Source organism: Pristis pectinata, chromosome 1 (genome assembly GCF_009764475.1).
Source record: "Pristis pectinata isolate sPriPec2 chromosome 1, sPriPec2.1.pri, whole genome shotgun sequence".
In the NCBI taxonomy this organism is placed as follows: domain Eukaryota; kingdom Metazoa; phylum Chordata; class Chondrichthyes; order Rhinopristiformes; family Pristidae; genus Pristis; species Pristis pectinata.
The window spans coordinates 15,753,634-15,777,190 of record NC_067405.1 but is presented as its reverse complement, the minus strand read 5'-3'; the positions used below and the strand labels follow the sequence as shown (position 1 = coordinate 15,777,190).

The 23,557-nt window shown below is 40.4% G+C and overlaps 1 protein-coding gene across 2 annotated transcripts in view; it reads right to left on the bottom strand.

The window, feature by feature from the left end:
• Positions 1–23,557, bottom strand: part of ptpn4a (protein tyrosine phosphatase non-receptor type 4a) — a 179,017-nt gene that overhangs the window by 107,624 nt on the left and 47,836 nt on the right. For both annotated transcript variants that reach the window (XM_052010826.1, XM_052010835.1), the window contains one exon: positions 12,089–12,243. In XM_052010826.1, coding sequence (XP_051866786.1) covers positions 12,089–12,243 — 155 coding nt within the window. The remainder of the gene's footprint in view (positions 1–12,088; positions 12,244–23,557) is intronic.

Sequence of the window (23,557 nt, the reverse complement as noted above, 5' to 3'; positions counted from 1 at the left end):
GGAAGCTTCCACTCCATCTATCCAACCGTCATATTTTAAGAAACTCCACAAAAATGATCAGCTTCAATGACAAAGACATAAATCACCAAACAACTAAGAGTACAAGAGCACGATAGGTTCTCAAACACTTTCGTTGAGCTTCAGTTAACATCAAGTCTCATTATTAAACTCAAGTCTTAGACCCATTATAGAGAGGCCTTAGGTCATCAAGCAGCTTACAAGCAACAGATTAAATTTAGAAAACTTGGTTTACATCATAATCACTGCTTAAAATAAACTACGATCAAGCCAGTTAAGTCCGTGTAAAGGCTCTGGTAAATCTAGATACATGCCAACGCAGCAGGATCAAAACTTTGAACTGCCTACCCATCATCTTGGGGAAGGCTCACCATAAGGTTCAAGATAGTGGTTCACCAACTTCAAGGGAAATTAGTGACAGGTAATACATGCTGACCTTTCCAGTGATGCTCATATCACAACATTGGAAACAATAAATAGGATTACCTGCAGCTTTCAATATTAGACCATGACATTGTGCCAATCCTCCACATAGAATGTAACTGGGCTGTTTCCATAAATGAAGGAGCTTGTTTACTTAATGGACAATCAATAAATTTATGACCTGGAGCTAGTAGTTACAATACAATTATCTGACCCATAGAAGCACAGTAATCACTTCACAGTACAATGGAAAATAAAAATCCCAGAATAAATGGGCAAGTAGAGAACAAATGTGGTGTAACACATTTATGGAAAATTGAAATGACCTGACTGATGACACAGTAATAAATGACTCAGAAAATTAAATGGCAGAAAGTCACAAAGGGCAATGACTATCATGAAGCCACTGTTTTGATGCAAAGACCCATTTTGCTCATTGTGGTCTTTCAGGGAAGGAAATCTACTGTCCTTTGATATGGTAGAAATGCAAATCCTAACAGACTCACGGGCATTTTGGGGATGGACAATAGAAGTTGGCATTGCAATCAACTTGTAAGGGACCAAACCAACTGAATTTATGGATGGCAAACCATGATTGACAAATCTACCATGAGCTTTCAGGTTGTAATTAGAAGGGGGAACCAGTGGATTTGGTATAATTGAACCTTCAGAAGGCCTTTGATGAAGGTGCCACTATAAAGATAGGATTGGGAATAATATAACTGGATCAAGGGTTAACAGAAAAGCCTCTTTCAGGTTGGGAAATGGGTGCAACAGAGATCAGTGCTGGTAGCCCCAGATTTTCACCATCTGTATCACTGATTAGGACCAAGGATAATATATCCAAGGTTGGTGATAATACACCAGTAGATGGAAGTAAGATGTCCTGGGAAGGCAGGGAAACACTGAAGAGCTAAGTAAATTGGTTTGGACATAGCAGATGGAATGTGGAAAATGAGGTCACCCGCAATAACAGAAAAGTGGTTTCCTTGTACAAAAATCAAAGCTAACAGTTACAGTAAACAATTAGAAAGACAAACAGTATGTTTGTATTCATTGCAAAGGGATTTGAATAGAAGAGTAGAGAATACTGCTATTAGATAGAACCCTGGTGAGTCCAAGATAGGATTAGCTGCAAAAGAGTACAATGAGGGTTCAACAGATTTAACTCCTGGTTTAGGAGGAATAAGTTACAAAGAGATCAAGCAGACTGGTCCTATACTTTCACTAAAACAAATTCATACAGGTTTGCTAAGGGAGATGCAGGGATGTTGTTTCCTGATTGGATTATCTCAAATTAGGGAGCACAGTTAGAGGGCTGGCCATTCAAGACTGCATTGTGGGGAATTCCATCATCCAGAGGGTACTGAATTTATGGAATTCTCTACCCAAAAAGGCTGTGGATGCTTAGTTGTCAGCATTTTTGATATTTCAGATATTAAAGGGAATGGAGGGATACGGGGTTGATATAGCAGAATGTTGCTGAGATGAAAGATTAGCCATCATCTTGCTGAAAGGTGGAGTAGGTGCTAGTGATCAAATGGACTAGCCCTGCTTTTATTTTGCATGTTCTTACCAGTGATATCCACACCCTGTGAACAAAAAAAGACACGAGAGCTACATGCTACCAATTACATGTGCAAATATTTCAAACATTAACGATTTAGCAAAACGTACACAATTTCAGATATCTATTCAGAAATCCTACATTCATGCTGGCTTAGTGTTCTGACAACCAGCAGCATAAAAAGGCTGACATTTAAGAACAAAAAATAACAGTAGACTTATTGCAAATGTTTGTCCTAAAACATTAACTGATTTCAAATTATATGATAATAAGATCAGTATTATCCTGATTTAATGAACAAAGTTTATTCTGGTTACACTGTACTAGTCAAAACAGCAACAATTGGTTTTCATAGAGGTTAGACTTTCAAACCTCAAATGAGCAATTGTCTAGTCAATATTCAGTTACACTGAGTTATGTTGAACATTCACCATATTAGTAAGAGGTGTTTATGCAAATCTGCTTTTTTCAGTGTCCCTAATACCAGTAACTCAGCAACACGTCCTTTCAAGTACTGTTAAGTGTGAAGGAGCTCTGATCAGCGGAGGGAGGGAGGTGGTGTTAATCACATTTCCTTGTCCTTGTTTGACCTAATATCTTGAGACTGCATAGTGTCTGGAAGCCAATGTTGAGTACTCCAAGGGCTATTCCAAATAATAGGTCTTTAATACCACTCTGTGCTTTGTCCTGCTGATGGGACAGGGTGTATCTGGAGATTGCAAAATCGTATACATGATTAACCAGGCTGCTTAATGTTCATCTACAGATGCAAATTCTCTCACCTCTAGATTTGTTAATTCTATTTAAAAATTTTTGAACATTTGACTGATGAAACATTTCAATCAGATTTTTCTCTAAACTGGATTCTGAGAATGCTGTGGACAAGGAAAAGCATGAAGCTGCGAAAGACAGAAAAGCTTTCGATACTAAGTACTTCCAGCTATTTATCAGAGAACAGCTTCAGTCTGACAAGCTGTAAATTTAAGCTCTAAAAACACAAGGTTCTGATTTTTTCTATTAAGAATAAGCTAGAGAATCAGATACTAAACTAGGAAGGATAAAATCACAAAATACATTAAGACAACAATTCTGTATAAAGGTGTGAAAATTCATTAAGTAATCTGTTAGTGCTGGAAAATACAACATTTTTAAGATGGAATGGGGAACAGACATGGAATTGGACAAGGGTTAAAAAAAATATTACATGGAGGAAATGAATCAAAAATGGTGCAAGAAGCCTACATAGAGAAAATGTGGACCAGCCAATCATTCAGATGCAAGGCCAGAAAGTGCATAAATGACCAGAGTAGAACAGCAGAGAAGGGAAGTGTAGAAAATCTAGCAAAACATACGATTCCAGTGGTCTGGGAGTGTGGTAAAAGTCACAGGTGGAGCATGTCATACATTTCCAATGTCACCCAATCTCATTATTCCCCCAAACTTAGAGGTTGTCTCTCCACTTCATGAGCATACCTTTTTCACAACTTTATGGTGCAACTTTATGACCAGCAGTTACTCAGACCATCCATTTCCATAGAACCATACAGCACAAAACAGGCCCTTCGGCCCACCATGTTGTGCCATCCATCAAACCACCCTCACACTATCTAACCCTTTCCTCCCGCATATCCCTCTATCTCACATTCCTCCATATGCCTATCCAACAAACTCTTGAACCTGTCCAATGTATCTGCCTCCACCACCACCCCAGGAAGTGGCATTCCATGCACCAACCACTCTCTGGGTGAAAAACCTCCCCCTGACATCTCCCCTGAACCTCCCACCCATGACCTTAAAGCCATGCCCTCTCGTCTTGAGCATTGGTGCCCTGGGAAGGAGGTGCTGACTGTCTACTCTATCTATTCCTCTCAATATTTTATGTCTCTATCATGTCTCCTCCCATCCTCCTCCTTTCCAGTGAATAAAGCCCTAGCACCTTAAGCCTCTCCTCATATTCCATATGCCCTAATCCAGGCAGCATCCTGGTAAATCTCCTCTGCACCCCCTCCAATGCCTCCACATCCTTCCTATAATGCAGCGACCAGAACTGAACACAGTACTCTAAGTGTGGTCTAACTAGAGATTTGTAAAGCTGCATTGTCACTTCGCAGCTCTTAAACTCAATCCCACGACTTATGAAAGCTAACATCCCACAGGCCTTCTTAACTGCTCTTTCCACCTGTGAGGAAACTTTCAGTGAACTGTGAATATGAACCCCCAGATCCCTCTGCTCCTCCACACTGCTAAGTACCTTGCCATTTACCTTGTACTCTGCCCTGGAGTTTGTCCTTCCAAAGTGTACCACCTCACACTTCTCCGGATTGAACTCCATCTGCCACTTGTCAGCCCAGCTTTGCATCCTATCAATATCCCTCTGTAAGCTCCGACAGCCCTCCACACTATCCACAACACCACCAATCTTTGTGTCGTCCGCAAACTTACTAACCCAGCCTTCCACCCCCCTCATCTAAGTCATCTATAAATATCACAAAAAGTAGAGGTCCCAGAACCGATCCCTGCAGGACTCCACTAGTCACTGCCCTCCAATCCGAGGGCACTCCCTCCACCACAACCCTCTGCTTTCTACAGGCAAGCCAATTCCTAATTCACACAGCCAAGCTTCCCTGGATCCCTTGGTCTCTGACCTTCTAAAGAAGCCTACCATGAGGAACCTTATCAAATGCCTTACTAAAATCCATATAGACCACATCCACTGCACTACCCTCATCAATCTTCCTCGTCACCTCCTCAAAGAACCCTATCAGGCTTGTGAGGCAAGATCTTCCCTTCACAAAGCCATGCTGGCTGTCCCTAATCAGTCCATGATTCTCCAGGTGTTCATAGATCCTATCCCTTAGAATCCTTTCTAACAGCTTACCCCCACAGACATGAGACTCACCGGTCTGTAGTTCCCTAGACTATCCCTAATACCTTTTTTGAACAAGGGGACAACATTCGCCACCCTCCAATCCTCCGGCACCATCCCCATGGACAACGAGGACTCAAAGATCCTTACCAGCGGTTCAATCTCCTCCCTCGCCTCTCAAAGCAGCCTGGGGAATATCCCGTCAGGCCCCGGAGATTTATCTGTCTTGATATTATTTAACAACTTCAACGCATCCTCTCTCTTGAATATCTACAACCTCGAGAACATTACCCTGTTTTTCTGTTTTTGTTTTTAAGATAACTGTAAGATTTCTGTTTTTAAGATAACAGTGCCACTTCACCAACATTCCAGTCTCCTGGCCCCATACCAATATATAGAGCTTTAGAAAATAAGAGCCCGAGTTATATCCATCTTCTCTCAAGAGCTTGGGATACATTTTATCTGGGTCTGGCAAATTATGCAAATTAAAAAGTACTAGAGTCATTCAGCACAGAAACAGGCCCTTCTGCCCAAATGTTCCACGCCAACCAACATTTCCTATCTAAGTTAGTCCCATCTACCTCTAAACTTTTTCTATCCGTGTACCTGTCCAAGTGCATTGTAAATGTTACCATAAGACACAGGAGCAGAATTAGGCCATTTGGCCCTTTGAGTCTGCTCTGCCATTTGATCATGGCTGATGTATTTTTCCCCTCTCAACCCCATTCTCCTGCCTTTTTCCTGTAAACTTTGATGCCCTCACTAATCAAGAACCTATCAACCTCTGCTCTAAATATACTCAGTGACTTGGCCTCCACAGCAGTCTGTGGCAATGAATTTCAGGAGTTTCACCACCCCAAGCTAAAGAATTTCCTCATCTGTTCTAAGGGACGTCCTTCTATTCTGAGGCTGTGCCCTCTAGTCCCAGGCTCTCCCACTACTGAAAACATCCGCTTCACGTCCACTCTATCCAGGCCTTCCAATATTCATGAGATACCCCCTTATCCTTCTCAACTCCAGCGAATATAGGCCCAGAGCCATCAAATGCTCCTCATATACTAACCCATTCATTCCCCAGATCATTCTCGTAAACCTCCTCTGGACCATCTCCAATGCCAGCATATCCTTCCTTAGATATAGGGCCCAAAACTGCTCAGAATTCTTCAAATATGGTGTGACCAACACCTTATAAAGCCTCAGCATAACATCTTTGCTTTTACTATCTAGTCCTCTTGAAATGAATGCTAACATTGCATTTCTCTTCCTTACTATCGACTCAACCTGCAAGTTAACCTTTAGGGAATCCTGCACTAGGACTCCCAAGTCCCTTTGATTTCTGAATTCACTCCCCATTTAGAGAATAGTTTACGCCTTTATTCCTTCCACCAAAGTGCAAGACTGTACACTTCCCTACACTGTATTCCATCTGCCACCTCTTTGACCATTCTCCCAACCTGTCTAAGTCCTTCTGCAGACTCCCTGCTTCCTCAACACTACCAGCCCCTCCACTTATCTTTGTATCATCCACAAACTTGGCCACAAAGCCATCAATTCCTTCATCCAGATCATTGACATATAACGTGAAAAGTAGTGGATCCAAAACCAACCCGATGAACACCACTAGTCACTGGCAGCCAACCAGAAAAGGCCTCCTTTATTCCACTCTTTGCCTTCTTGCCAGTCAGCCAATCTTCTATCCATGCTTGTACCTTTCCTGGAATACCACGGGCTCCTATCTTTTTTTAGCAGCCTCATGTGCGGCACCTTGTCAAAGGCCTTCTGAAAATCCACGTAAATAACATCCACTGACTCTTTGTCTATCCTGCCTGTTACTTCCTCAAAGAATTCCAATAGATTTGTCAGGTAAGATTTCCCCTTAAGGAAACCATGCTGACTTTGGCCTATTTTATCATGTGCTTCCAAGTACCCCAAAAGCTCATCCTTAATAATGGACTCTAATATTTTACCAATCACTGAAGTCAGGCTAACTGGCCTATGATTTCCTGTCTTTTGCCTCCCTCCCTTATTAAAGAGTGGAGTGACGTTTGCAATTTTCCAGTCCTCTGGAACCATTCCTGAATCTAGTGATTCTTGAAGGAACACTACTAATGCCTCCACAATCTCTTCAGCTACCTCTTTCAGAACCCTGGGGTGTAGTCCATCCGGTCCAGGTGACTTACCCACCTTCAGACCTTTCAGCTTCCCAAGCACCTTTCAGGTGCAAGGTCACAACAAGGTAGATCGTGAGGTCATAGTCCATCTCATTGTATAAGGGAACCATTCAATAGTCTTATCACTGTGGGGTAGAAGCTGTCCTTAAGTCTGCTGGTACGTGCCCTCAGGCTCCTGTATCTTCTACCTGATGGAAGAGGAGAGAAGAGAGAATGTCCCGGGTGGGTGAGGTCTTTGATTATGCTAGCTGCTTCACCAAGACAACGAGAGGTAAAGACAGAGTCCAAGGAGGGGAGGCTGGTGTCCATGATGCGCTGGGCCGCATCCACAATGCAGTTTCTTGCAGTCCTGGGCAGAGCAGTTGCCGTACCAAGCCGTGGTGCATCCAGATAGGATGCTTTCTATGGTGCATCGATAGAAGTTGGTGAGAATCAAAGGGGACAAACAAAATTTCTTTAGCCTCCTGAGGAAGTAGAGGTGCTGGTGAGCTTTTTGGCCGTGGCATCTACGTGATTTGACTAGGACAGGCTGTTGGTGATGTTCACTCCCAGGAACTTGAAGCTCTCAATCCTCTCGACCTCAGCACCATTGATGTAGATAGATGCATGTACACCGCCCCCTTTCCTGAAGTCAATGACCAGCTCTTTTGTTTTGCTGACATTGAGGGAAAGGTTGTCATTACACCATTCCACTAAGCTCTCTATCTCCTTCCTGTATTCCGACTTATCACTGCTTGAGATACAGCCTGCAACGTTGGAATCATCTGCAAACTTGTAGATGGAGTTAGAGCAGAATCTGGCCACACAGTCATGAGTGTATAGGGAGTAGAGTAGATGGCTGAGGACGCAGCCTTGTGGGGCACCAGTGTTGAGAATAATCGTGCCAGAGGTATTGCTGCCTATCCTCATTGATTGCGGTCTGTTTGTTAGAAAGTCAAGGATCCAGTTACAGAGGGGGGTGTTGAGTTCTAGGTCTCAGAGTTTGGTGACAAGCTTGCTTGGGGTTATTGTATTGAAGGCAAAGCTGTACTCAATAAACAATAGTCTAACATAGGTGTCTTTATTGTACAGATGCTCAGGAGCTGAGTGTAGGGCCAGGGAGATGGCATCCGCTGTAGACCTGTTTCGGCGACAGGAAAATTGCAGTGGGTCCAGATTGTCTGGGAGGCTACAGTTGATGCATGCCATGACCAACCTCTCAAAGCACTTCACGATGGTGGATGTCAGAGCCACTGGTCGGTAGTCATTGAAGCATGTTATCTTGCTTTTCTTCAGCACCAAGATGACAGTGGTCTTCTTAAAACAGGTGGGAACCTGAGATTGAACTTTAGACTTTGGTTTTTCATATTTTCCATTTATCCTAATGGTGGAGAGGGTAACCACTGAGCCTGTTAAGTCTATGTTAACTACAGATTAATTCCATTCCCCAAATTATTTCCGTTACCTATTCTCTCAAAACTCCGATTCTCCAAACTGCACTTGAAGCAATTTACAATAACCAATTAACCTAGCAGTCTTTGAGCTGTGAGAGGAAACCAAAACCCAGGGGAAACCCACACAGTCACAAGGAGAATGTGCAAACTCTATACAGCCAGCACTGGAAGTCAAAATCAGAGGCTGAAGTTGTGGCACAGCTGCACAACCTATAGCACAAGTGTGCCATCCATCTTCCAGAATTAATGCCTTATATATTCTGATAGTATACTTAACACACCTAAATTATGACTTCTCTCTTTTTAAACCTTCATTCTTGCCACTTGCTACTATCTACATTATCCCCCTCTACAACAGGGACTTCATCATTTCAGATTATCCTTTCTGAAGTTTTTTGAGAGATCTGGACCTTGCCTTCAAGAACAGCACCCATCATTAACTACAATTGAAATGATCATGTCATCTTCTTGAACTACTACAGTCCTACTGAAGGTACTAATTCTGCTCCCATTTCTCTTGCTTCTGGATCAACCTTTGTTTCTGTACTTGCCCCAGTTTCACATTTCATATTACATTGTTAACCTTTTATTTCTCCTCCCCCTTTCACATTACATTATCAACCTTTAGTTATTTCTCTTACCCCTTTCACAGCCCTTGCTGTTTGTTCTTTCTCTTTCCTCACCATTATTGTTAATAATATTCCCCTTTGATGAAAGGTCACAGATCGGAAACATTAACCATAGGGATCCTGCCTGACCGGAGTATTGTGTTCAGGACCGGAACAATGGTACATTTACACCAGCCAAAGTCTCTCCTTTCTTGATACATTATCCAAATAGTGTGTTTCTTTTCTCATTTGAAAACATTGATTTCTTACAGGGAGACAGCTCCACTAATCGAGTGTTTACTGGTCAAGTTCCATCTTGAGCAATAAATTCAAGTATGGGCACATCATAGGTATCTTACTTGGATACACTTAAAGTCTGCACAATTTTTTTTATACAAGCAGAAGCTGCCGTACCATGACCTGGAATAAGAACACTGATCTATTACACCTGCCTGCCCTTCTGGTTTTAGGTTAACTATAGAATGCCCAATATCAGAATAGAAGAGTTTATATCAAGATAATACTCTAAACTGAGTCTTTCCTTGTCTGAATAGTTCGATATGTAAAATTGAAAATGACAAAAAAATGTTAGGTTAATGCAGTTTGGTAGAGGGGCTGTAATTGTGGTATTAACAGTGGATACAGTGGAACAAAAAAATTCAATACCGAAGTACTAGGAAGATGAGGTGCAACTTTTAATACTACACTCACTCACAGAAAATTTTTTTCCAGATGCATCAATGGTCATTGCCTACTACAAGCTTAATATTTTCCAAGTTCAGTACCACATCTTAAAGCACTTGCATCAGAATGGAATCCAAGGCAACTTGTATTTTTCTTGAAAGCAACCCAGAGACAAGGCAAAAACTCAGTTGAAAGGTTTCTTTGTGAAGAAAATAATGAACCAAAGAAAATGCATGAGGTTTCTGAACCACACAAATTCTTCTTAAGAATTGGAATTGGTTTATTATTGTTACTTGTACTGAGATACAGTGAAAAACTTGTCTTGCATACCATTCATACAGATCAATTCATTACATAGTGCATTGAGGTAGTAGAGTAAAAACAATACAGAATGCAAAGTAAAGTGTCACAGCTACAGAGAAAGTACAGTGCAGGTAGACAATAAGGTGTAAGGTTATAATGAGGTAGATTGAGAGGTCAAGAGTCCATCTTATCGTACTAGGGAACTGTTCAATAGTCCTATACCAGTGGGATAGAAGCTGTCCTTGAGCCTGGTGGTACGTTCTTTCAGGCTTTTGTATCTTCTGGGACAGGGGGGCGCGGAGAGGGTGGGAAGAAGGGGAGGAGAAGAGAGAACGTCCTTGGTGGGTGGGGCTTTGATTATGTTGGCTGCTTTATCGAGTCAGCGAGAAGTATAGACAGAGTCCATGGAGGGGAGGCTGGTTTCTGTGATGTGCTGAGCTGTGTCCACAGCTCTGCAGTTTCTTGCAGTCCTGGGCAGAGCAGTTGCCATACCAAGCCATGATGCATCCAGATAGGATGCCTTCTATGGTGCATCGATAGAAGTTGGTCAGTGTCAAAGTGGACATACCAAATTTCTTTAGCCTCCTGAGGAAGTAGAGGTGCTGGCGAGCTTTCTTGGCCATGATGTCTACATGGTCAGAGGTGCACCATTGAAGTTTGGGCTTCTTGAATGATTATGCAATTTTGTCAAGAACAATAGTGTTTAAAGACAAGAGTACCTTATTTCCAGACTCCCCATTTTCCTTCCATTATGACAACTGTCTTCCCTCACCAGCAATGAACAAAAATGTTCCCACAACCTTTGTTCAAATGATAAGCCTTTTCTGATACAAGGGATAACTATATTAGTAGCCAATTACTGTTGAAAAAATGCAGCAGCAATGGAAATAAAAGCAACAAGCAGTGATGATGGAAATGAATTTTGAAAAGTGGTAACAAAATACCTTTCAGTGTTCTAGCCTTTACAATACTTAATTAAATGGGAAAATTTAAAATTAAAACTGCAAACCTCCTGATGGGAGTGTAAACTATTTTGATCATACTAAAACACTACATTGAAGGTGAAAACCTTACAGCCTTCCAGGCCACAGCACTGAGGTTCTGACATATGCAGATGCAGTCCCGATGCAGGGTTTGAACCCACAGCATCAACCATTCCTTCCCTCCCACAGATGTTGCTTGAGCTGCTGAGTTCCTCCAGCAGATTGTTTGTTGCTCCAGATTCCAGCCTCTATAGTCTCGTGTCTCCTCTGACATATGTTAACTGATGATGGGAGGATGATGATACGGGAAAACCTATCTACTCTTTAGTCAAAACTGCTCACTGCACAATGACTTCATCAGCATATGTAATCTTCAAGGAATAGATGCACCATTAAGTTAATTAGCTACACATTTATTTTTATTGCTAAAAACTACACCAGTTTCAAAAATGAAAAGGAAATATTCCCCTGTTCTCATTATTGCCTTCCAACTGAAGGTGGTATAACTGCTATAGACTACGGTATTTCTCTATACAGTGTTGTCTTCTGCCAACTTCAAAAATGTCATTCCCTAAAATTGAAATACTGCATCCAAATAGCGTAACTAGCAAAATGGACTTGATTTTCTTCCACAGAAGCACTTTTAAAGTACAAGCACAACTCTGAGCAGGAGAAAGCCAAATGACCCCTAGAATCTACTGTCATGCAATGAGATCATGTACTCAAACTCTACACCTCTGTGGGATCTGATGCTTTTTTTTTGTTCTGTACCAGAACAAAAACAAAACTGGACAGTGAACTGCAGTTTTATGCAATCTTTCTCACTATTCTGAAGTAGACAGCAAACACCCTGCACACTTATCACATTACATCAGACAAGGGAACAAAATGCACACTCACCCAGTCACTGCACTGCCATTTGTTTAGTCCCTCACCTCAACATTCATCAACCTCCTGCAGGTACGCCAAAGTTATTGAATGGAAGCCAATTAAAAAAAACTGCTTCAAATTCAGAAAAAATCATCAACTTACATTAACTTTGAAAGCTTGAACAGTGTTATCCAGAAGAAGTACGTTGCACACCACTTCTGTGTGTTGTCTATCCCTAGCCAGTTCAGATGCTCGTACATTGTAAGTCCTGCCAGCTGGCAACCGGAAGCGTGATGTCATTACTGTCCACACAGGATCTATGTAAATAAAATCAATAGTTAATGAGGAAATTCTTCAGATACTTAAGGATGTTAGAATTAGTTATAGCTGTAAATTGACTATAAACAGTTAATTGTCTGGAATAGTAAGATACAAAAGGAACAAACATTGAAAAGAACATTTTTGTCAATCACAACGCAACATTGCTACCACACAGTTCCAGTGACCCAGGTTTGATCCTGACTTCCTATACTGCGTGGAGATTGCCCACTCTCCCAATGACAGTTTGGCTTTCCTCCAGAGGGGAAAACATCCCAAAATTGTGCAGGTTGGTAGGTTAATTAGCCACTGTAAATTGCCTCAAGTGTCTAACTGGGGAGAATATAATGGTAGGATTAATTTAAAAATGAGTGCGCGATGCTCAGCATGGACTTGGTGGGTCGAAGAGCCTGTTTGTATGCTATATCTTTGACTGTCACATCAGTTCTTGGAGGTATTAAATGACAAAAATGTTTGTGGGAAAACATGGTCACATTGCATTTAGGCAAAATGTCCTTTGTATCAATCCTGATAATGACTGCCAGTACTTCAGTTAAAATAACAAGGTGGTTGTTTTAGAACATTACTTCTTCTCCCCCCCCCCCCCCGCAGTGCCTTAATGTAGTAATGTAGATGGAAATATGTACAGGTGACAGGGGCATTTGGGGGTGGGCAGAATAATCCTAGAAAACCATCCACATTACAATTTTCTGTAAATGCAAAGTCACATCATCTACGCACATGTCAACAAAAAAAAGCTGAAAACAAAAATACTATGGTTCTCCACCTCTCCACAGACACCCCCCCCCCCCACCCCCACAACATGATTTGTGAATTCTATAAGGGCTAATTTCCATTACCCAAGCTGCTGTAACACAGGGGTTATGTGTATTCAGGTCCCCCTGATACCCACTGCAGTAAGTGCACCATGCGAAGCAGATGCCACGTCAGGTTCTTGATCTCAGCCAAGCTGGATTACTTCAGTGAAGACTAGTATGAGAAAGTAACAAGAACAACCAGAAAGGAGCCAACCCAGAGGAGTTTCAAGGACAACTTAGAATATCAGAATATTTTGCATGTCATTTTTAAATTGATGTCACAAAACATGCAAATCAATTTGGAAAGGATAATTTACAGTTAAATTCTGAAAATACAAGTGTATTAACCATTATTCCATGTGCATAAATAAAAGCGAAATCCAATTGGTCACTCAAATTTCATGGCTAAGCGAATGTTTTTCAATGCAATTAACATTAAAAGTAGGATAATTTGAACCAAAAGCAGATGCAGAAAACAATTAAATTGCTTTAACATTAAGATTCAGGAAAATTATCCTACAATAATACATTTTGCATAAAATGGCCAATAAATGCATAGACCTGTCAATCAAACACTCAAGCATAAAAAAAATCAAATGCTCATAATAATCATGTCAGGCAATCTGTAGAGACAAACAACGAGTGTTTCAGGTTATTGACTTGTAACATTATCAAGAATAAGGTACAAATGAATAAACATCACTGCCAACTGAAATACAACTGTTATGGAGCATTTAGATGACCGTAAAAATGCACATAGAAGACTACTTTTTTTATTTATTCAAAGGATAGACGTCACTAGCAATGTCAGCATTTATTGATGAGCCCAACTGCTCCTGAACTGAAGCGGCAAGGAAGAGTCAACTACGTTAAAAATTCTGATAAAATCAATTTTGTACTACTTCATATGCATAAGGTGCAAGCGGCCACTAAAATGTACATCGTACTCCACAGATACTACAGGTATTTCCAACATTTATTTCAGATATTCAGCTTTTGCAAAAATCTGTGTCATGTGTAATGCCCTGTTCAGTAAAATAAAGCATTTTCTTACTTTTGCAAACCTAGTCCAATGAGTAATACGCATCACTGACTCCAAAGATGGTGGCCCAGATCCTTTGGTCTTAAGGATCTATGCAGTTCTCAAGAATTCAAAATTTCTTCAAAACCTCTTTCCAATTTGTTCTTAATCATCCCTCCCAATCTCTTCCCACTTCCCAGAGACAATGTGGACATAATAAATAACTGAAAGTGGCTGAATGCAATTAGACTAGGCGATAAGTCAATGGACTACATAATTTTCCAATCCTGTATGTTGCCGTCAATAGCATTATAGGTTTCCCCCCCCCACCCACCCCCGGTTACAGCAGAGTTCTATTGCAAGTCAGAAATACAGCTATGAACTGAGTTCCCACATGGTAGATGCCCGCAAAGGTGTGTTGTCCCACAGAAATAGATAATCTGGAGAAGCATCTGATTTGGTCATTCTTAATAATAAAACCGGTATTAACAATTTAGCCTGAGCCCAACTTGAGCTAATAATGATACTCTTAAGATTTTACTGCAGACAAGGTTTTGAATGCTATTGAGTTTTAAAATGGATATTGCTGCTGGCCTGGATGGTTCAAGATAGGATTTGCAAAATGGACATCAATGTGTTAACTAGAATGTATTCTTCCTGGGTTTGATGTGGTAAAATTCCAGTTAGTGTCAAGAACTGGCAAATCCAGCTCACCAGTCTCCCAAATGCTCATTCAGATGAGTGGACTGTACACAAGTCAAGCATCTGTAAACTGGGTAGGACCGATATCTGAATTTATATGCATTGAGAGTGATAATTTTCAATGGAAGCGAAGTAAGTGAACTAACAAGCACATGCTGGTGACTGCAAAGTTAAATAAAATACTTCCTCTTCCAAAATAGAACTGGGTACTACAGCATAGGTGGCAGCATATTAATCTACAGTTGAAATTAACACACAATGCCCTGAATTTTGCAGTCAAAGAAGGCATTCAGTAAAGATTAAAAACAGACTACAAATATCCAGCCGTGCCTTTGTGGAATGAAGCTGCACTGTTCCAGCACTTTCCAGGCAAGGGAACCTTCTGTGCAGCAAGAGTAATGATCTGAGCAAAGAAATCAAATCAGAAGTAAAATGCACAATTTTTAGCTATTTTAAAACATGTCACGGTGCACAAAATAAAGACGAACATTCACGCAATGTGGAAGCTGATTTACAAATGCTTTAAAAAATTAAGGGAATTACCATCAATCCACATAAATACTGGTTAAGACCAGAGATTGCTAAGCAGCACGTAATCACATTGTATGCCATTAAAGCCAACTGGCACCATCTACAGCAACTAATATTTTCAAGTTATTTTACAATAAAAAGTTGGTAAATACCTTAATTTACAACAAATTGAGGATTTTACTGATGAAGGTTACAAAATTGTGCCCCTTGGAGCTGGGAATCACAGACAGCAACTTCTCGGATTTTATATTTCATTGCAAAAGTGACCATTTCACTGCAAAATCTGACCCAATGAACTTCATACATCAACCAAAATAACAGAGATTTAGTCAATCTGCCCAATACACATAGCTTTGGCTTGATTTAGTGTGCTAACAATAAATTGGAGACTACTTTGACATCGTGCTAAATCATGGCTTCCAACTTACATCAACAGCAATTTTTAAAGTATCATGAACATTAGAAGCCCAAACCAATGAAAATACACATTTTCAACAGCCAAAACCAACAAATACTGAATGCTTAATGCTCTCTGCTTTACTAAGTAACCAACATTGCTCAAAATAGAAACAGAAACAGATGTTGTATTACACATTTGTTACCCACCCAAGGATAAAACACTGCCTAATTTCAGCAGTGCTCAAAAGAACATCAAGCTAATTCCAAATGTGCTCCAAACCACTTTACAAGTCTTATTCGCACGACAAACACGTTCCAAAAGACGTACGGGTAGGTTAATATGGGTTTAAAATGGGCGGCGTGGACTCGCTGGGCCGGAAGGGCCTGTTACCACAATGTAAAATAAAATGTAAAATAATTGAAAAAAAATAAACCACAGAAGGCCCACCACTCCCATGCCAACCTCTTTGCCCATCTACACCAATCTTATTTGCCCACACGATATGGGTATCCTTCCAAGCCTAGTCTATTCCAGTGCCCAATATGTCTCATAGGCAGTGGTTGCCTCAGACTCCACCACCACCTCTGGCGATGAATTCCAGATATCAACCACTTACTTATGCAAAACAAAAACTTTGCCCTCAGATCCCCTTTAAAACTTCTGCCTCTCATCCTAAATACATGCTGTTTTTGCTCTTCCCTACCACGGGAAGAAGAGTCTGACCACCTATGCAACTTGTAATTTTATACATCTCTATCAATGCTGTATAACCCATACAAACCTATTAATATTGCAATAATTTTTGGAGGAAGCGTTTTCTTCAAAATGGATGCATGCATCGAATTGTAATGGGCACATTCATAAAGAGAAAATAGGCAAAACTATGCCCAAGTGTGAAAATACAAAACAAAATATGGACTAAAGTGCAGTTAAGTACTACAGTGTTCTAGTCTTTGCAATGATTAGAACAGTTAAGGCAGAGGAGCTTAGAGACTGGATTAGTTCAACAGCCATTAAAGAAACTTGGTTGAAGGGCAAAACTGGCAACCTAACATTCCAGAATAGAGGGGTTTTAGATATTACAGAGGGATGTAAAAGAGATGGGGGAGTTGCATTACTGATTAAGGAGAATGTCATTACTACACCAAGAGAGGACATCTTGGAGGGATCATCCAGCGAGACTCTATGGGAACTCAAGAACAAGAAAGGTGCAATCACTGTGACGGGGGTTATACTACAGGCCTCCCAATAGCCAACAGGAGCTAGAGAAACATGCAAGCAGATCATGGAAAGGGTTATTGTGGTGAGTGATTGTCACTTCCCAACACTGACTTGGACGACTATAGAGCCAGGGCTTTAATGGGGAAGAATTTTTTATGTTCATCCTGGAGGGTTTCTTGAAGATAACTAGGTATGCAACTAGATCTTATACTACAGAATGAACCTGGCCAGGTGATCCAACATTCAGAGCGGTGCTTTGGAAACAGTGGCCATAATTCCATAAGTCTTAAGATTGTTATGGACAAGGATAAGACTGGTCTTCAGGTGAAAATATAAAATTGGGGGAAGGCTAACTCCAACAGTATTAGGCAGGAACTGAAGTAGATTGGGGACAGTTATGAAGTTAAATCCACATCTGACACATAGGATTTAAAAAAAAATACAAGGCCAGTTAATTTAAGTTCAGGAACAGATATTTTGAGTTCAGTCAGAAAGAAAGAGGAAGCATATGCAAGGCTTAGGAAGCTGAAATCAGACAATGCTCTTGAAGGAAACAGGAAATAACAGAAATTAGGAGGGCTAAAAGGGGCCATGAAATGTCCTTAGCAAGTGGGATTAAGAGAAATCAAGGCATTTTATATGTGTATTAGTAGCTAGGGAAAGGGCATTCCTGGAGCCGGAGGAATTGGGCAAGGTCATTGATGAGTACTTTGCATCAGTATTCAAAGACATGAATGACGGCAAGACTAGGCAGGGTCATGCTGATATTCTAGGAAATGTCAATATTGAGGTGGTGGCATTGGCTATCTTGAAAAACATTAAGGTTGATAAGTCCCTAGAGCTTGATGAGACCTATCCCATGATACTGAGGGAAGGGAAGAGATTGCAGGGGCCTTGATGAGGTCTTTGCATCTCTTTAGCCACAGGCAAGGCACATGACTGGAGAACATGAGCCTTACATTAACAGTAGGGAAATTTTTGAAGATTCTGAGGGACAATTTACTCGCACCTGAGAAAAAGCATATGCTTATTAGGGACAGTCAACTTAGCTTTGTGCAGGGGAAGTCCTGTCAATCAATCTGATGGATTTTTTTTGAGGAAGTGATGAAGATGATGAGGGCAAGGTACTGGATGAGTTGCAGATAGCGAAGGTGGTTGTCAAAGGACACAGCAGGATATAAATCTTGGGCAGAGAAATGGCAGATGGAGTTTAAGCCAGACAGGTTTGGAAGGTCAAATGCAAGAGAAAATGTATGCAGTAAATGGTCAGAGCAGTTATATACAGAGCGAGCTTAGGATGCAAGTCCACAGCTCCCTGAAAGTAGCACAAGTAGATAGAGTGGTAAAGGCAGTGCATAGCATACTTGCCCTTCATCGTCAGGGCACTGAGCAAAGTTGACAAGTCACGTTGCAGCTGTATAAAACTTTGGTTAGGCTACATTTGGAATTGTGCATGCAGTTCTGGTCACTGCATTATAGCAAGGATGTAGCAGCTTTGGAGAGGGTGCAGGTTCACCAGAATTAGCGAGCATTAGCAATAAGAGGTTGGACAAACTTGTATTATTTTCTCTGGAGGGTCAGGGGCTGAGTTGTGACCTGACAGAAGTATACAAAGTTATGAGAGGCATAGATAAGGTAGATGGTGTCTTTTTCCTGGGGTGGAAACCTCAAATACTAGAAGATGTAGCTTTAAGGTGAGAGGGGGAAAGCTTAAAAGATTTGCGAGGCGAGTTTCTCCTAAAGTGGTTATGTGCCTGGAATGTGCTGTGGGGTGGGGTGAAGCAGAGAATGAAGGGATACAGACCATGTGCAGACAGATGGCATTAGTTTAATTTGGCATCATGGTTGGTACAGACATGGTGGGCCAAAGGGCCTGTTCCTGTGCTGTACTTTTCAAAGTTTTTATTTTTCCATAAGGCCTTAAAGATAGAGCTCAGCACCGATTTTACCTACTTTCACTCTGAACACTCCCACAGAAGACAAGCATGTTGCCCAAAGCCACAGTTCTCAAAATGAATGAGCGAGATCCAACATGCCTGCTTTAGTCATTGCTACTCTTGATATTATCTTATAAATTCCTCAGCTGGACTGTTGTGGGAAAGCTTATGGTATTATTAAACAGAAAGGAATTGCTGGCTTCTTTGAAAGAAAACTGTGGAAACGTCGAAATACTGCCAAAGACAGATTGCTTTAAAAAAATGTATCTGGTCTTCAAAATGGCTTTTAAAGTTACAGATCTAACTTCTGACACACTGCTGAACTGGGCCCACTGTATAACGTCAGTGTCCAAAGTACAAAGGTCTGTTGTGTGCCTCAAAAGAGTTTCAGTAAACTATGAATTAGTATCCTGCAGAAGCTCCACAACAGCTCCAAAACAGCAAAGCTTCAAGCTTGAGAGAGGAGGAAAATAAAATTTTTGGAGTTCTATGTTCCCAGTCACACTCAGTGACTGAGTGCTAACTTCCTACAGGATGGGTCACTGTGCTGAAACAAACCAGCAGCCAGATGCCTGCTCATTGGAGCATGAAAAGGAAACCTACCAGCCGAGTGCATCGTTACCCAAACCCCTGAATTCAGGCTGTGACCATAGATTTGGAAGAACAGTCACAAATTTAAAACTAAACTAAAAAAAATCTTAAATCTTCAATTGCACTTGAATGCAATTTTTTTCCAGAACTAATGATACTGAAATTTCTCATTCTACAAACAGGATTTCAAAGCAATTATTTGCAGAAATATTTAACAGTTTAATCAAGAGGTAGGACAACTCACCATAGACTTTAGGTTAAGCATGGCAAACTGAACAACATTATAAAAAAAATCAGCCTCTGAATATTTACAGCTGTCCTTCATACAAAATTACAAGTAACTGCATTAGATATTACATAAACTATGGTTCACTTTCCACAGCCAGCATCCACACTCCATTTAACACCATGTCATAGATCTTTGACAATATGCCAAGAATAGAGTGAATTCAGTGTTATTCAACAAACCAACAAAAGCCAATGTCAAACTCTCATTCAGACAGTCAATAGTGGTAACGTCGCTGCCATCAACAAATTAATGTAAATATGACAGTCATGAGGTGTTTGACTATTTAATCTAGTTTTTGCTTTTAAGGTATCCATTCTATTTTGCTGCAAACACAATTATGGAATAAATGGTCCATTATGTTATTAGGATTGAAGACTGCTAAATAAACAAAACTTCATTTAAAAAATATTAACATTGAAATAAATTATACTCTGGAAATACAAGTGGCCTTGTAGCTCTTGAAAACATCTTCCAATATTACGTTCAAACAAGTCTGGCTGGTTAGCATTAAATCAGATTCATTAGAAGGCTATAACATCATTTTCCGAGATGGCAAAAACAAAGGTGACATTTGGACTATCTACCATCAAATCTGCCAAAGAATCAGCAACATTTCAGTTACATTACTAAACAATGTGATTTCTACATCCAAAATATTCACATGCATATTTCTGAATTTGGCTCATTGTTTGCACAAAAACATTTCATAACAGCATTCTGGTTCCATGCATCTCAGTTACATTATTTTTCCCCCAAGACCGACGAGCTAGATCTAATGTCAAAGGCCACTAACTCCTTTCTTAATAAAACAATAATCGTCAGTTGCTGTGCCCATGTTGGCTCCATCAAGAAAATGAATACAGAAAAGCACCATGAGAGATATTTAACTTAAGGGCATAATGGTTTGTATTTAGACCCCTTAACAAGAATTTCATTTGTAGATGTTAAAAAACTAACCAGTTATACTGTTTCCAATAACGTTGCAGCACATTTCTTTAAAAGGCAGATTATCTAAATGGAAAGAGACTGCAAATGAGTGAAGTTCAGAGGGATCTAGGTATTCTAGTACATAAATCACAAAAAGTTAGCAGGGAGGTCCAACAAGTAGTTTAGAAGGAGAACAGCATGTTAGCTTTTATTGTAAATGGTTTGGAGTTTAAGAATAAGAGGTTTTGTTATAGTTGTGCGGGGTGTTGGTGAGGCCACACCTGGAATAGTGTGCACAGTTACCTAACAAGGGATATAGTAGCATTGGAAGCAGTCTGCAGGAGATTCACCAGGCTAATTCCTGGGATGAAGGGGTTGTCCTATTGAAAGGCTAGACAGTTTGGGTCTGTATTCCTTGGAGTCAAGAATAATGAGGGGTGACCTTTTCTAACATACAAGGGGGTTTGACAGGGTGAGCTACAAACAAGGGGACATAGCTAGAAAATGAGGGGCTGATCATTTAAAAACCTTGATGCTTAGAAATTTCTTCTCGCAGAGAGAGTTAATCTCTGGAATTCTCTGCCCAAGGATGGTGGAAGCCAGATCATTAGATATATTTAAGGTGGAGATGGACAAATATTTGAAAGATGGAGGAACTGACGGTTCTGGGGGACTGGCATAGAAGAGTTGAGGCCAGCAAAAATCAACTGGGATCATACGAATGGCAGGGCAGGCTCAAGGGACCACAGATTGGAGGCCTTTGACCAGTGGTGTGCCGCAGTGATTGGTAATGAGTCCTCTGTTCATGTACATTAACAATTTGGATGAGAATGAAGGTGGCATGATTACTACATTTGCAGATGACACCAAAATTGGTGGTATAGTGGACAGTGAAAGTTGTCTAAAGTCACAACAGGATAAAGATCAATTGGGAAAGTGGTCAAGGGAATGGCAGATGGAATATAACTCAGACAAGTGAAGTGATGCTTTCTGAGAATTTAAACCAGAGCAGGACATACAAAACGATGAGAGCCATAGAACAGTAGATGGCCAGAGTCTGTTTTCCACAGGAGTATCTAAACTAGAGGGCATAGGTTTAAGGTGAGAGGGAGAAGGTTTAAAGGGGATCTGAGGGGTAAATTTTTCATACAAAAAGAGTAGTTGGTATCCCAAATGAGGTGGAGTCAGGCACAGTAACATTTAAGAGGCATCTGGATAGCTACTTCAACAACCAAGGCATAGAAGAATATGGAACTAATGCAGGCAATTGGGATTAGTAAAGATAAGCATGATGGTCAGCACAGACGCAGTGGGCCAATGGCCCTGATTCTCTGCTGTGTACAACTATGACTAACTGAACACCACATAGTAATACAAACCCAATGTTACTTACTTTTAAAAAAAATGTTCTTTGTGCAATGACAAATTTCACGGAATGAATGTGGTTTATCCACAAATCCAACACTTAACATTTGCCAATAAGTAATAAGACCAGCAACTGGTAAACAAATGCCTGTAAACCTTCGACCAGTGAAAAAAACAAGTGGCTGAGACTAACTTTCATTGAAAATGATTGGGGAAGAGGGTATAGCCATAACTAGAGAACTGCAATAAGAGGATAAGAACTCAGTTTTGTATCACCTCACAATATTCATTGTGTCTGAATTTGAATTATCATTTGATATTACAAATCTGATTATGCTAGCATAAACTCACTTCATCATGCATAACATCTGCTGCAAATTAGGAGAAAGATAATTCATGACCATGTTTAATTTGTTTGCATTATCATTAGCTTTATGTTCCATTCACATCTATTCATCAACTGAGTATGCAGATTTGGAATCAAATGTCCACTGGAACTAAGGAAACGCCCATCATACACATTCGTAAAACAGAACAGATAACATCAAGACAGACATCTAGCATCACAAAAATTCCCAAACCCAGAATCAGAACAAAGGCCTTGATTTGAACACAAGTACTATTCTAACTGATGCAACGGTGAATCCCAAAGACTGCTCTTGCAGACAGAAAAAAAATTCTCTATCTGATTTGAGGAAGCAGATGCTCAACTTCTCAGTGCCTTTCTCAAAGTTTAATTTTGATCTTCACAGTCCCTTACTTTACAGCTTTTATAAAACAGCCTTTCCTTAAAATAGGTGGGCTATCCTTAAGGGTCTTCGACTTAGTTTTGCTGCATTTCCACACAGCAAACTGCTTTTAAACCTCTACTTCAATTACTCAGCACTTGTGTGGCATACCCAGGAACTTTTCTAGAATGAAACATCTGCATGCACTGAGTGGTGATTTTCATGCTACATTTGAAAACCTCAATTTATATATAACAATGACTTCACTCATTCAGTTTTTGCCTGAACAGAGGTTCTATGCAGAGTGCAAGTACCAACTGTGGTTGCAGAACACATTGAAGAATTTATTAGGGTATAATTTAAACTTCTTAAATGTTCTGATATAGAACTATGCATGCAATTATTACCATAACTGTTCATTCTTCCATTCTAAGTCAATGGAATAACACTTCGCTTTGCCATGAGCAAATTTTAACTTGTGGTATATGGGTATTATTTGCAGTTTTAACTCTTCGATTGCAGCTGAACAGTACCAATTTCAATACCTGAATACATATTGCTCTTTTCCTCTTCCCAAATCCTGCTACATTTATTTCTCTCTCTAAATTTACTATATTCTTTAAATTTACTACATTCTTTTGAAGAAAAGGAATACAAGAATCTTGGTCAGCATGGGCCAGTTGGGCAAAGGGCCAGTTTCCATGCTGTATGAACTCTGGAAAATAAAGTAATAAGCAGCACAGAGAAAATATGACCACTAATAACAGACTGTGGGAGATATTC